This window comes from Hesperophylax consimilis, chromosome 26, assembly GCF_061612785.1.
Source record: "Hesperophylax consimilis isolate HC1 chromosome 26, BYU_Hcon_1.0, whole genome shotgun sequence".
Lineage (NCBI taxonomy): Eukaryota > Metazoa > Arthropoda > Insecta > Trichoptera > Limnephilidae > Hesperophylax > Hesperophylax consimilis.
Genome location: NC_142861.1, coordinates 12646519 through 12663189, shown reverse-complemented (window position 1 = coordinate 12663189; position 16671 = coordinate 12646519). Strand labels below are relative to the sequence as shown.

Below are 16671 nucleotides of genomic sequence, written 5' to 3'. Positions count from 1 at the left end.
TGTTGAAGCAGATTACGCAACTGACACAGTTGGCAGCTCGATATTTTCGTGTTGTAACCGGAAACAATAAAATATTTTTAATTCATTTTACCTATGAAATTTAAAAATACATAAAACTGTGAAATTGCGAAATTTGGATCCCACTTAAAAAGTATTTTTGTCCAGTCCCTTGGAAAACTTCTTAAGAAAGTTTAACTGTATTTTTCAAATGAACTGTAACTTGAAGTAGGTTTAATCAGTTGACTGAAGTGAAACCTATATGAAGTTGAAGAACCAGGGGAGGTTCCCTACCCCTGGTCAGGCAGGCTCACCCAACAACTGGCTAAAAAAATGTCTTAATTGTGATCCCATAGGACTGGGCGACTTACTGTTTGAAACATGTACGTGTGAAGGTATCCTACGTTCGATTGAGACCGGTTCCGTTCCCAAAAACAGATTTATTTTCTGTCAGGATTTTTAAAAATACAAACTCACACTCGTACGTAGCCGGTTGTAAAGGGCTAACTACACACCGAGTATCGTACCGACCCAGCCATTGACAACTTCTGATATAAAAGCAAAATTACCACTTTGTTTATAAATCATTAAACATATAAGTTTATGAGGTATGTTAAATTAACATAATAAAATGTATATGTATTAGCTTTTACTTAATCTGGAGTTAAAAATAAAAACCTAATTAAAATATTTAATAATACATATTATCTTTATCGGTTGGTTTGCCAGTTTGTGGATTAAAATGATTTATTTAAACATAACTTAAAAACAATTCAAAAATATTGTTCATTTTCACTCCATTCTTCTTTGTTCCATTTGATGAAAAATGCTTGCAATTTTAATAATACATATTATTTAAAACACTGGAATTAATATAAAATAAATTATTTTTAATTCATTAAACCATTATCACATTTATCTAAGAATCGTGCTTGCACACATTTAATTTAAACAGAAAATTTAATTTAAGATTTACCAAAACTGCAATAAATCAGTACTTGCTAAAAATTATTGCAAATTCACAGAAATAAAATTAAGTACTGGAAAGATATCGACACTAACTATATGAAATAAACCCGAATTATATAGCACCTATATTTTGTATTAAGTATTTGCGGTTGGTATGAAAATTAAGTTGATGGCAACAAAATATTAATTATAATTATGTCCAATTCACCCATAAAACAAGTTCATTAAATTATTGTAGAAATAAACATTGAGTTTATAATATAAAATTATTAAATTTAAAATTAAGGTATATTATAGTGGGCAATGCGTAATCAATAAAAAGCAGATTTATAAAAATGTTAAAATATGTAAAAAAATTAATTAAAATACTATTCTTCCATTTAATCCAAACCTAAATCACAATGGTGGTATTTCAAGGCCCGTGGCATCTGAAATTAATCAACAATTTCATATCTTAAGTTTTTTTATCAATCTGCTATGTAATTCAAAGTATATGATCAGGTATTTCCAAAGCATGGTACAGATCTATATACTGATAATCTCACCGAAGGAACTGGTAGGGCTATAACAGGAGACTGCCACATCAGGAGGTGCAGGAAGCATGTAGAAGACGAAGAAATTTCCATTCATCCATGGCAACAATTTCCCACCTTAAGGTTATATGTGACGCTCGTTATAATCTACGTGTTCATAGATGACATTAATTAATTTATATTATTAAAATACAATTATTGAAAGGTATTGCTTTACAATATAAAGACAAATGATTTGTTTGCGCACATACGCAATATGAATATGAATAAATAGTTTTGTTTGATTGAATCATCAATTCAATATTGTATAATTTGTATGCCTTTCTTGAAAGGCGTAAAAAACTACTTGAAAAAGTGTATTTTAATAAAATATAATTAAATTAATAGCATCCACGAACGCGTCGATTACGACTTAATGGAAAAAGGCTCAGATACCTGAAGAGCCACATAGTGGAACCAGCCAAACACCCAATGATAACCCGGACTGGTCGAATGCAAGGGAATAATGTTAATTATAGAAGATAGGACAACGGGTCTACGGCTTGAGTGCATGTGGGATCTATGCAGACCACCTCCCAATCAGTTTTTATCTCTCTTGGAAAGTGGCAAATATGACCAATGAAGAGATGGATTCTTAATTTTATAATATTTTGAGACTATCTAAATACGATGATAGTTTGATTTGAGAAAATTTTGTGAGTAAAATCAGTTGTAATATAGAACACACGAACATTTAAAGAATCTTTAGTCCACCACACCTAATAATAATAATGAAGTCACCAATAAATAAGATCCGCCGGGCCTTGTTTTTATAATATAAATTAACAATTTCAATATATTTCCTAGCCGTGCTGTGCATCCACAAAACATATAAAAGCAACTCTTTCAGCAATCTTAGAGAATTCATTGAACGTAGCGGTCGCTCTCATGGTCCCAATCTCCCTCCCGAAATTGACTTAATTAGGAATCATTAAAGAGCCATCTTTTCAATGGAAAATTATATCACCAGACAAAGGCTGCATCTGCCAAATAATGTAGAAGGCAAAAGCAGTTCACTTTACCGTCTAATTAATTAATAAAAAATCACACCTTTCACAGCAATTCCAACATTCTAAGCATGTTATCTCTTTGGAATTAGCACAGTAAATAAAAAGCTTCCATTACGTACAATGACAACTTTAAGATGACTGTAAAATCTATGTCTAACATCCAATGAATTAGCTACCATGGATTGAATTAATTATTATTAAATTCTTTCGTCAGAACTTTCCTCAGCGCCTCTGGAATGGTTTCTTTAGTCTTGGTGAAGACACAGTTGCCCAGTAATTCCGGACAAGATATCTCGTCCGATTGGATGGCGTGGACCGTCTTGAGAAGGTCATAGGTGATTTCTTCCGACACTACAGAGTCTTTCCTGAAAAAAAAAAAATAACTATGTTGATATAATAATTTAGACCCCAGCAGAGGGTTTTTGATAGTCATCGATAAAGAATGTTTAGCATGCTAAATTCTTCTATGAATATCTTTCTTCTCACAGAAAACAAACCAGAAGGTCGAATGTTTCCAATCAATTACATACTCTTGTACTGTGCTAAATAAAAGCGTTGGATCTAGGAATGATGAATCAGCACATTAAACTAGATATATAATGGCCTACGACAAATTTCTTGTTTTTAATTAAAAATTCTTTTTGTAATGGTCTTATGCAGTAATCTGATTTTGATGACACTGGTTTATTTTTCTTTAATTGCAAAAAAGCAGTGAAATAACCTCATCGATGAAATAATGATACTAAAATTTTCTCTAATCATTTGTTAAAATGATCTGATCAATTTCAACTAACAACAATGATAACACAATATTTTATATTGATATGAGATGTCATCATGCTCTCAAATGGATTAAATTAATAAGTTATTAAAAACAATAATGTTGATTTAGGCCATGTAATTTGTAATCGTAAACAGCCTTGTTCATTATATAATTGAACAAGTTTAAAAGAAAAATATTCAAAAATCTAATCCTAGCATTCTAATCATAGATCACACGGGGTAGTACCCAAATTCTCGCCTGCAAAGGTATCGCATAAACTTTTTTGCACTATATCGTATGAGAATAGGGTATCTTCGGGCCCCATATTACCGAGTCACTCTTGAGAATGCTGCGAACCAGAGTAAAGCAAAGCATTTTTGTGACTGCCGTATTAGAAGAGGATTTTGCATTGCAGGTTACAAAACCCAGCATTCGCATGGTAATGTTGCATACTGAACGATATGGGATCAAAAAGTCAGGCGCGTGTCAAAAGTGATTCCCAAATCATTCATTACTGAAGTATGTTTAAACAAGGTGGCAGACATTTTATAGTTTAAAGTACAGTGTACGCCTTGGCCTTGTAAAGCATATAATTGTACACTTTCCGTTGTTAAAGTAATGTATATTTCGATTGCTCCACTCTACTATGTCAACGGAATAGTATTTATATCTATATCACGTCAATTTATAAACTAATGGATTCCTCTTTCGTCATTATACTGGTGTATAGTTAATATCGTCAGCAAATAACAAAAATTTTGCAAATCTCATAAACAGAACTTTGTCATTTATAAACATATAAAATAATAACTGATCGGTGGCTGAGTTGACATCACGTTTGGATCCCACACAGGCGTAGTGTTTTCAATTCCTCGGCTGGCTAAGTCCTCCATCACAACACAAGCAACATTTCGCGCTTACTGTGGTTGTAGTAGGAGATTTTCAAAGATTGTCAGGTTATTCGTGACATGGGAATATGTTTGTCTTTCTTTAAAAAAAAAAATAGAGGTCCTAAATTAGACCCTTGGGGGACCCCAGAATTTATGAGGTTAGGTTTTGAAGGGAACTGCCCGTAAACTATGTATTGTTTTCTGTTAGAAACATAATTATGGAAGAATAAAAGCAGTCGGTGTGATAAATCAAAGTCAAGTTTGTTTAGTAAATATGAGGTGATCTAATTTATCAAAATCATTATTTATTTATTTATTTATTTATTGGTAAAGGTAAGAGACAAACAGCTTATACATAAAATACAAATATAAATATATACATGTTAAAAACAGTCAAGCCAAAAAAGTCTCCTATATTAATATTGATTGGAGATGGAGTTTTATTGCATAAAAAAAAAATATATATATTTATATATATTTTAGGTGAGGAGGGGAGGAATAGGAATTTAGGATGAGGATAGGAGATGCTCTGGATACATTCCATACTATAGTATTAATTTTCGATCGTACGAGTTACTTCTATTCGATATTTGTGAAGTGTATTGCTAAAAATATCTATGTTTTGAAATTTAGTATTATATTGGGCACATATCTATACGTGGAATTGGTGAATTTTTTCTAAAGTTAGTTCTACATGTAGGTAAATGAAACAAATGGGATTGCCGTGTTGATCTTGTTGGAATATGAATATTTATTAAATTCATTAGCTCTGGTGAGTCGAGGCCATTGTTAAGAATTTTAAATAATAAAATTTGGTCAAAAACCAAACGTCGTGTATGAAGTGAGTTGAATTTGTGGTAATTAATAGAATCGGCGTAATTTGAGAAATGTAAGTTTTGTTTATAATTAATGTGTTTAAAAATTTTTTTTTGAATTCTTTCGATTCTTTCAATGTGGGCTTGGTAAAAAGGAGTCCAGATCGGTGTGCAGTGTTCTAGGTGGGGACGGATGAACGCTGTGTAAAGGGAATATAGAGTCTTAAGGTTGCGGAAAGGTTTCGTTAAACGTATTATAAATCCTAGCATTTTGTTGGCTTTGTTGATGATTGCATCAGTGTGTTGAATGAAGTTTAATTTCACATCCAGTATTACCCCAAGGTCTCTGATAGAATCTACTTCTTTGATTTGTGTCCCGTTTAATGTATAATCAAAGGAAATTTTATTTTTGTTACGTGTAAATGATAATTTATTGCACTTTGAGGTATTTACTACAAGTTTATTTGATTCACAGTAGTTAAAAAGACGATTGAGATCCTCTTGAAGTTTAATGCAATCTTCGATTGATTTGATAACTAAGTAGATTTTTTTATCGTCTGCATATGCTAGGTAATTGGCATGTAAAAAACATTTGTGAATATCATAAATATACACATTAAATAATAATGGCCCTAAATGAGAACCTTGAGGTACACCGGAGGGCAGGGAAAAGAAACTGGACTTAGTTCCCGCAACTGATACACATTGAAGTCTGCACCGAAGGTATGAAGTGAGCCACCGAAGTAAATCACCATGGATGCCTATTTGACTTAATTTTTTAATTAAAATGAAATGGTTTACTTTATCGAAGGCCTTAGAGTAATCAGTGTAGATTACATCTACTTGGTTTCTATTGTCCATATTGCTCGTTAAATATTCCGTGAAATTTACCAAATTTGTTAGTACCGATCTTTTTTGTAGAAATCCGTGTTGTTGGTTTTGTATGTTGCGAACAATTGTTGTATAAATTTGATCGTAGACAATTTTTTCAAAGAGTTTACTAAATACAGTTAGAATTGAGATTGGGCGGTAGTTTACAATGTTGCTTTTAGAACCTGTTTTATGAATAGGGATTATAGTTGCTTCTTTAAACTTTGTAGGAAATTTTCCTGCTTTTAGTGACATTCTAAATATATTAGTTAGGGGGTATGAAAGATTTTTTGCACATTTTGAGATAAAGTATGGCGATATACCATCACTGCCAGCACCCTTACTAATGTCTAAATTCTTCAGGTATTTATTGATCAAAAAATTGTTTAATTATACGAAATGTCTACTTTTCTTGTTCTCCAAAATATTTGAGACGTAATCCATGACTACCATTAAGTTAGTCGTTGTAGATCTGCCCTCTCTAAACCCATGCTGCAGTTTTATGAGAAAAGGTTCTATGTACTTACTAAATATATTTTTTTGTATGATAGATTTCAAATAATTTGGCCGGTGCCGAAAGAATCGCCACAACTCTGTAGTTGAATACACAAAATTTATCACCGCTTTTGTGCAAGGGCGTGACCTTTGAGATTTTCTATTGGTCCACTTTTATTTCACAACTTATTCATTTAAAATAATATATAGCATATTTGCGGCACATTCCAGAGGGGAAGATACTTTCAGTATCGCCCTGGTGTAAGACCACCATTCAGAATTGAAACATTGCTTGAAATGGCTTTAGCCGTGTTTGGTTGATCCGAATAGCCAGGTACTTTACAATATAAGATTATAATTAGTCAATCTATGATTTACATAAGAAACGTTTTTCAAATTGAACGAAAAAAACTCACTCCCCAGGTTCGGTTAAGTTCGCAAAAACTCACTCGCAGAGAAATTAAAAGCTTAAAAAAAATGGTTGTCCTATGGGAGTCCTTTTAAAAGGACAATGGGCATATCTGGCTTAAAAATTGTTCAAAAATGTGTACTAACTTGTACTGTGGGTGTTCCGTGACAAACTTCCTGATGTATGAGGCAGTGGTGAGCAGGTCCCCGGAGGCTCGGCGGGAGATCAGCTTGAGGTACTGTTGGATGGTGCAGTGGGTGTCCGCGTCCACATCCATACCTCCGAGGTAGGACTCTATCAGTGCTATCAGGCCGGGGAAGGTGCCTTCCTGGAATGGTGATCGGTGGTTTAGCAAAGAACTCCTTTCAGTTTATTTGATTGATGTTCTTTGTTCATACCCAAAAACATCTAAAGAATTGAAATATGTTTTGACCGGTTAGTAGCCGACCAATGCGTTGAGTTCCCACTCAGGTGTCTGTCGTGGGTTCAATTCCTCTGCCAGATAAGCCCTCCATAATTGCACAAGTAACATATTTGTAGGAGTTATTATATTGTTAGGTTATTCTTAACCGAGAATGTTTATGTTTCTATTAACCCTTAACAGGGGATATTATTTTAAACTACGTTACAGGGAACATCGGTTCTAGAGACCGGTATTTTTTCGGTATTTTAAGTTAAGTGAATCAAGCCAACAACAAAAAGAAGTCTAGTAGAAAGAATATCAGTATGTCAGACCACTTAGAATACAAAAAACCAACACCGTTATATGGAACACCGGTCTGTGGGACCGGTCCTAAAAAATTGCATTTTGTAAATAGCATGATAACTAAAGAATGGATGCTCCCATATATGGACCGCTTTGTACACAAGCTCAGCGGGGACTAGCTAGAAAATACCTCGGGAGGTAGTTTGGTGGGACAAAGGACGTCGGTGCGTACTAGTCCCGGGGAGAGATCGTATCCACGGCGACCGTATAACTCATCAAAATGACAATTCAACACACCTTACACTGTAAAAATAATATGATATTATCCTCGTAAAGTTACAAAGTTTATATAAGTTGGAATGACGTATTTCTAGATTTGTTAACACTTTATTACTAAAATGGTAAGGTAACCCAACTTTGAATTTTATTACTAAAATGGTAAGGTAACCCAACTTTGAATTTTGGAATTTTTAGAACACTTGAAAATTTTTTTTTATTTTTTACATTAACTCCATACAGGAGGCCCTGAAGAAAATGATTCCCCTTAGGGCCTATGTCATCTCTGGGGATGCTATGTGGAGTGACTTTTTGAGGAGAGTAAGGAGTGAACATGCTCTTAAAGAGACCCATGTTGTAGGAGTGAGGAAATACAGAGGCCGGCAAATCGTCCCACAGCCGAGCTGTTGAACTCGAGAACGAGTTATAGAAGCGACCCGTTCTCATGTGACAAATGTTAACCGTGTACATATGTTGAGCGCGCGTTTGGCGTGTTTCCCGATTATGCACCGGTGCCGAAGGGATCAATGACGCTAGTTCCTCGAAACATCTTCCATTGTATTACCGGTAGAACAACGACAGCATACCTACCTGTGCTCTAAATTTTACAATCCGCCTGTTAAGATAGGGGAATCTATCAAACAACCGCCAATTTCTGCAGAATCGAGGGTATTTTCAGGTATTTTGGGGCTCTGGACCAGAGATGGCTGCCAAATTTAACAGTGGGGCGCACTGGCGAATTGTATAGGGTCAGCAGTTATGTACTACAAGGATGCGGGAAATCAGTAAGAAGGCAGTATTATTATGCCATTTTTGCAAAATTATAAGGGCAGCCTTACTAACGGAAACTAAAGGTAAAAAGTTGCAGGGGTTTTGATTTACAATATATTATATCTCGGTTAAGGAAGAACATAAAACATCAGCAGTGGGATAATACCTTGCCATTGATGATCTCGTTGATGGTCATCAGCTCCAGTTCGTCCTTGCAGCAGTCCTTGGTGCCGAGACGGCAGTGGCGCTCGGCCTCTGGGGGGGTGACACCGGGGGTGGTGATGTCTCGCCGCCACCAGAACTTGCCCTCCTGGCAGGCACCCTTCTTCTGGGCGTTGCGCATGTTTTCATCCACCTGATAATCATAATCATTAGTTAACGTAATGCTTTTATGGCAAGGGTTTTTAATCGGTCAAAATTTTTTCGATCCCAATTACGAAAATAACACTCAAAGACTAGCTCAAATCATTGCAAAATATGAAAAAATTAACTTTTGTAGATACACCTAAAAAAATCTTATTATTTTTAAATTAGGCCATTTTCTATTTTATGCTTCAAGGGGCTAAAAACAAAACCTCTTGTGTGGTAACTTCTTAATCGGGTTTCACTACAATTCAATAGAGGTGATAGTACCTTGCTGATGGGCACCAAGAAGTTGAGGTTGTAGCTGAGAATGACGCGGGTGAGCAGCACGACGAAGCAGACAAAGGCGGCATTCTCAAAGTCCGTCAGCTGCGCCTCGCACGGCCTGAACTCCACGCGCCAGCCAATGGGGGAGCGCGGTGGCGGTGGCTTGAAGCGCATCGTCTGCCAGTTGGTGGACTGGATGTTCTGGAACGAGAATTACACACTTTATTAAATTTATTAGGTACATACATCCATGTAAGTAGGGTTTACACATATTTTTTACTGTGCCTGCATCACTAGGAATATACTGTGTCGAGACCGGCTACTTTACAGTTATTTTATTTTAACAATAGGTACATTTATCGATAAGGTTAATTTCAATAGGTACATTTTTTTGATAAATTGAAAGTAAAAATATTTAACAAAATTAAAAAGCATTGGTATTGGTAACAACAATGAGATTAGAGAACTTTTAATTTATATTTGGGTGAGTTGACTAATTATTGCACTACCTTTCTTAATGATCCAATGTTCAGTCAAGATTTTAAATTTGTTCAGATTACCTAAAAAATTCCAACTTCAGTCTCAATTTACTTGAAAGTGTAAACTCGAAAATCGACTCTCAATACATACATATACCCCAAAATTAATTTTGAAAAGGTGTATTATTGTTGGTTGCAGAGACGGCTTGGAATTCTTTATTCTTCGGAATATATATGCTTATGGCAGCCCACGGGTTAAGATTATTATGTAATTATTATCTATTATTACCTCAAAGTGATCAGTATCCTCTTCATCATTCTGGTTGACTTTCTCGGAGAAGACGGAGACAGTGTCTCGTATGAAAAGATGGGCGATGTGTTGGGCCAGCGGATGGTCAATGTCATTGTCCCTCAGCTGCTGGTAGATTTTTTTATCGTAGGTTAGTGGAATGTCATTATATCTGGAATCAATTTGCCATCGTTACTAAATACTCAAAACTAATAATGATTAGTGCAGAAAGCACATAAATAATTTAAAACTGAATTTTTAAACCTATAAACAACCAAAAAGATGGTGGGGCAACAACAAACAATACAATGGGGCAAGAATTTGATTGGGTAAGCAAACAAATAACACAAGAAGACAACAATTGGCATGTATAATTTGCATGTGTTGTAACAACAAACAATATAATAGAGAAAGAATTTGAGTGTGTTGCCACAACAGATAACATAAGAAAGCATGTAGGTATCGTCATAACAAAACACAATATGAAATGGCAACAAACTGCAAGTCAGGGCAACAATTTTCTTTTATCGTCCAAACAGCTCAACAATATGCACACTATTACCTACCAGGAGGCTGACACTATTTGACATGACTGCAATGCCAAATTTAAGATGCATGTTGCAATCAAAAAGTTTATTCATGACATGCGTCGGAAGTTATTGAATGCGAGACTTCACGGTTTATAAGTAATTTTAACCTGTCTCATATTCGTAAAAAAGAAATTACACTGTGTGGAATTCAGTGGTAATTATTTAGTATTTGTTTAACCACTTAAGGCCGGATCCCACACCAGTGTGGAAATCTCGAACATAGCGTAAGATCGGTGTCCGCATGGGTTCGTGATTCCAGCTATTGGGTGGTATATATTATGTCGTTTAGGTTTTTGAGCTGAGGTGGGAGGACCGTAATCTTCCTCACACTGTGTTATGATTACAAGGGATCATGTCTCGGTAGTGAAGTGGTTATTGATCTACTAACTTATCGTCCAGTGGCGAGAGATACGAGTCGATGGAGTCATATCGGGACTTGTGTATCCTAAACTTGTCGGTAGGAGCCAGGGGGGCGAGACCCCTCTCCCCGGGCGTGCGGCAGTCCACAGAGCCCGAGATCACGTCCCAGCGGCAGTCCACGGTGGTCAGCATGCCGCGGTACACAGGCGATGCGGCAGACAGGGCCAGCTGTAACAATTAATTAATTCGTCAAACAAATGCTAACCACAAAATGCGCAATAATTGCTATATTAACCTCTTGTTCAAAAGCATTTCCTTAAGGATGCTATTTAAAAAAAAAAATCTCTGAAATTCACAGCTATTGTGTGTTAACTACTTATCGTTTTTGCACTTGCAAAAACGCCAATTTACAAGATTTCAGCAAAACTTTTACACCAAAAATATTTTTTAAAAAATCAGACCAAATCTCAGCTATGTGCATAAGTTATCGCACAAAAATCATTCCAACGTTGTTTGTTGAAACATCTGAATACAAAACTGGGAAGTTTTTGCTTCCCCTGTAAAATTTGGTAAAACTCACGTAGCCGGTTTTGCAAGCGTAATGACGTCGTGGTAGATTAAATACTATTTTTATGAATATGTTGAAACATTGTTGTTTTTTTTTAGCGATCATGAATATTAAGATAAAATTAACAATTATTGTTATGAAAAGATCTAAGATCAATAATGATAATCATGTTTGCTGCTCAATTTAATCAGAAAAACATTTTTTTAATTGACACTTTAATTGGTGTTTTCTATTCGAATCATAATCATCTATTATTTGCAGCTGTAAATTAGTCATTATTAATCTAAAATTCAATTACTAGTTATAATTTTTGGCTTTAGATAAGGCTGTAGAGTAAAGTGTAAAATGACAAATAATCAATCGACGGATGTCCACTTGGCCACCCCAGACCCTGCGGAAAGACGCTGCAGAGAAAGCATTTTGCAAAACTATCTGTATACAAAGCAAATCCACGCTGCCCGCCACAAACACACAATCAACTTTATACATTAGGAAATGGTGAGACCCCGCAGTGCTTCACTATTGCTAATGTCTTTCTCGGGCGTCTCCGACTTCTTCCATCATTCACTACTGTATACCACAATGTTATTATTTATTTATTTATGCGCCCGTTGGTCTTTTACATACATAGTTCATAAAAAATAATATTCTGAAGATTGTAAGTTCACAAAGTAATAGTAAAAATACATATAACCATATCCATTTGACATATTATAACAGCAAGTAAATAGTTAATGCATACAATAATTATTTGTAGGTATAAACCTGTTGTACAAAAATAAGAATAAGAATATTCCTTCTCCTAAGTTATACAGACTTAAATTAGTTAAAAAGAAATGTAAAGTTTATATGTAAATGCTAGGTAGTGGCAGCAGTAACATGATACAATACGACACATAGTGTATGAGGCCTTTGAGTTAGAAAGCTAACGAAATAATTATTGGCAGTATTGTTAACAAATATACTGCGTTTGACTGGTTGTCGTGGCCTGCTAAATCAAGGGCGATCGGTCAGCCATTTTACATAGTTTATATAAAAAAATATTGTGAAGATTATAAATATAGAATAGTAAAGCAATAATATAACATTCACCATTTGACATATAAAACCAAGCAAAAAGCAAATCTAAACATGATAGTTTGTAGGTATAAGCCTGTTGTAAGAAAATAAGAATTCGCCTACTTCTAAGGTATAAAGACGAAAAATGTTTAAAAAAATGTTTATATGTACATACTAAGTAGTAGTTTTATTAACATAATATCTATGCGACACATAAAAGCTAGTGTATATATTTATTCATTCATTCAATCATCTATTCACGAACTAGCGGTCTCATTTATTCATTCATTCAATCATCTATTCACGAACTAGCGGGCTCATTTATTCATTCATTCAATCATCTATTCACGAACTAGCGAGCTCATTTATTCATTCATTCAATCATCTATTCACGAACTAGCGGGCTCATTTATTCATTCATTCAATCATCTATTCACGAACTAGCGAGCTCATTTATTCATTCATTCAATCATCTATTCACGAACTAGCGGGCTCATTTATTCATTCATTCAATCATCTATTCACGAACTAGCGGGCTCATTTATTCATTCATTCAATCATCTATTCACGAACTAGCGAGCTCATTTATTCATTCATTCAATCATCTATTCACGAACTAGCGGGCTCATTTATTCATTCATTCAATCATCTATTCACGAACTAGCGGGCTCATTTATTCATTCATTCAATCATCTATTCACGAACTAGCGGTCTCATTTATTCATTCATTCAATCATCTATTCACGAACTAGCGGGCTCATTTAATCATTCATTCAATCATCTATTCACGAACTAACGGGCTCATTTATTCATTCATTCAATCATCTATTCACGAACTAGCGGGCTCATTTATTCATTCATTCAATCATCTATTCACGAACTAGCGGGCTCATTTATTCATTCATTCAATCATCTATTCACGAACTAGCGGGCTCATTTATTCATTCATTCAATCATCTATTCACGAACTAGCGAGCTCATTTATTCATTCATTCAATCATCTATTCACGAACTAGCGGGCTCATTTATTCATTCATTCAATCATCTATTCACGAACTAGCGGGCTCATTTATTCATTCATTCAATCATCTATTCACGAACTAGCGGTCTCATTTATTCATTCATTCAATCATCTATTCACGAACTAGCGGGCTCATTTAATCATTCATTCAATCATCTATTCACGAACTAACGGGCTCATTTATTCATTCATTCAATCATCTATTCACGAACTAGCGGGCTCATTTATTCATTCATTCAATCATCTATTCACGAACTAGCGGGCTCATTTATTCATTCATTCAATCATCTATTCACGAACTAGCGATTTTATTTCGACTCCGTATCTCATTCCAGTGGAGAGATCCAACCAAAAAAACACTCCTGGCACTAATAAGAACAAACTTTGAAATGATATCAGATGAATTTTTATAAATAAGATTATAAGAATTAATAAATCGTCATTTAAAAACGATTAAAATCGTAAAAGATTTAAACACCCTGTGATTGGTCGGCGGGTTCTGACAGAACTTACACGGCTACTTCACGGGTCGGCAGGCCACGTGCATTAAGAATGCGGACAATTTTGCGCTGTATAGACTAGCACAGTTGACCACTGAGGTATACAAATTATTTCAAAAGAATTCATGTTTTTTTGGAAATCTTGCTAATTATTTTGAATTCATACTGACCCGAGTGGGATTGACATTAGTGTTAACCGAAAAAACCGAGGCCCGTATGATGTCACGCGTACCCCGCCAGATTTTAATTGTTTCGGCGGGCTTTGAAAAATGAAAACTATTAAAATTATATTAATAATTTGTAATTTGTTTTTTAAATACTGGTATTTAAGTTAGAAGGTGAATTCATAATTATTATTTTTTTAATTGACTGGAACTCCTTATTGGGGATGCCATAGTCATAGTTGGGCTCTCGTGTGGTACAGTAACACCCTGAGTTATGTAACACGCTACTTATGTAAATTGACACGTTGACTGCTTCAAGCATTTGTTTGAGGTTATTTATTTAAAAAAGACAAACATTCCCGGATTACGAATAATCTTAAAATATTTGAAAATCTACTATTGCCATCACAGTACTTAAGTTCCCCGCGAGCACTTAGGCCATAGGCCCATTGTACTATCGTAGTACATTGTACATTGTAGCCATCACAGTAAGTAGAATATGTTAGTTGTGTCGTGATGGTGGACTTAGCCAGCGTGAATTGAACACACAACGCCTGGGTGGGAACCAGATGCAATCCAACTCAGCCACTGACTGATTGATTCAAGTAAATCAACCGGGTATTAGACATAAGTAAAATTCAAGTTGCTTCAGGGTCTAGAGAATGTATTACTTACGTAACTTGGAGTATTACTATATTCATATTAAAAAATATTCAATATAGGTTATGTTGCAATAACTAGCAAGGCTCACCATGATGGGACACAGCGGGGTAAGCTGATCGTACAGGGTGCGTGCCTCCTCGATATTACAAGCCTGGAAGGTCACCTGCAGACAGCAGCAGCCCATACCGAAGCCCATTGCGTCCATATAGACGTGATCCTGCAATGCCGCATCAGAGTCCTCCTTCAGAGGCTTTGTGTTCGCATCCTTAAATACTAGAAATTGAAAAGAGAAAGTACTAATTAAGTACTATGTTTAAATACCTGAATTAATTACAAAGGGTACTTAACTTAACCATTCAATTATTATTTCAAATGATAACACTAAATATTTATAAATTTATTTGTTATATGGCAACACCAATGTTTTAAGAACTTATTTCAAAACTTATGAAGAATGGAGGGGAAAAAATAGGATTAGGTTTGTCGATGGTGTGTTTTGACAGCTCGACTCCTTAGAATAACATCGGACTCAGCAATGTTTTGGGATAATGAACTCTAAAAGTAGCTTCCTCTAGAGCCCATTATAGCATAACTTTGCTGTGTAAGAGATGTAACATACAGAAAAAAATTGTTATTTTCCAATTCCTATGTAATGGTTTTCTAAATAAAGGTTAAATTAAAAGAGGAAAACCATTACACTATAGTAATCTAACTCTACCTAAATTAACATTAATTGTTTTTTAATGGCTTGGGCCATTCCTACGTTCATCAGTGTTATTGAATTTGTGCTCATTATTTATTTAGAAATGTACATTGCTACAAATAAAAGCCATAATAATCTATGTCAATTTAAATTGATTAGATAAAATCACAGACCCGTGAAAAATCATGGGAGATTATAATTGCAATTTGGAAAAAAAGACTTAAAATAATTTCCAGTTAAATTGTTACATTATAGGGAGGTACCTACTTTATGGCTTGTCTGAATTATTCTTTACACAAGTGGTTCCAATTTTGAAAATGACACTTAAATTCAAAGCAAATTTGAGTTCATTGAATGCGAATAATTTAACGCAGGAATAACGCACATCACATGAAATCAGTAATTCTTTTCATTGGTTACATAAAAATATCTTATAGGAAAAATTAATTGTAAAAAAATAATAAAAAATTATTTTGCTTAGGTACCTGGTAAATTAATGGCAACTTTCTCTCCTCTCCTCAGTCGGATATTCCTAGTTAAGTTCTTAAACCTGGGGTGGCCAGGGAATATGGCTTCATCTGGGAAGAAAAGAGATTGACTCACTCCCGATACGGGATTTGGTGCCGCTGGAGGAGATGTGAAATTTGGACACCCCAATCTGTTTGAAATGAAAATACTTTTGATTTAATTATCATCTAAGTATGTATTATACTTTTTATTTTTTTATTTAATGAGGTTTTACTGTATACTATATTCCAAATTTGTTTATAAACAGTTTGAACTCCTTCAAATGGAATTTTAAAATAAGTTAAAAATGGGATTGTTATAGTTTAATAGCCATTGGTAAAAGTTACAGCAAGGATAAGTAAAAAATATATAATATGGGCTTATGTACATATCTAAATTGATTGATTAACCTCTACAGCGATCTTTTTAAACCACATAAGAAAGATATCATCGCTCGTTGAATAAGATGAGAATAATTTTAAGATGGAACAAACGTTAAGTGTTCTCAACGTATTGGAAACAAATTGTGTAGGTACTGAAATGTAAGACTTTTTTAAATTTTTAATTGCCAATTTTTCTGAATATATGCGAAAAC

The 16671-nt window shown here is 34.7% G+C and overlaps 1 protein-coding gene across 2 annotated transcripts in view; it reads right to left on the bottom strand.

Annotated features, from left to right (window-relative positions):
• Positions 1 to 1311: 1311 nt before the first annotated feature.
• Positions 1312 to 16671, bottom strand: part of Gclc (glutamate--cysteine ligase) — a 33867-nt gene continuing 18507 nt past the window's right edge. For both annotated transcript variants that reach the window (XM_089647122.1, XM_089647123.1), the window contains exons 4-11: positions 16055 to 16227; positions 14955 to 15139; positions 10920 to 11119; positions 9942 to 10113; positions 9177 to 9374; positions 8710 to 8898; positions 6937 to 7118; positions 1312 to 2913 (exon numbers count right to left, since the gene is read on the bottom strand). In XM_089647122.1, coding sequence (XP_089503248.1) covers positions 2736 to 2913; positions 6937 to 7118; positions 8710 to 8898; positions 9177 to 9374; positions 9942 to 10113; positions 10920 to 11119; positions 14955 to 15139; positions 16055 to 16227 — 1477 coding nt within the window. In that variant the 3' untranslated portion in view covers positions 1312 to 2735. The remainder of the gene's footprint in view (positions 2914 to 6936; positions 7119 to 8709; positions 8899 to 9176; positions 9375 to 9941; positions 10114 to 10919; positions 11120 to 14954; positions 15140 to 16054; positions 16228 to 16671) is intronic.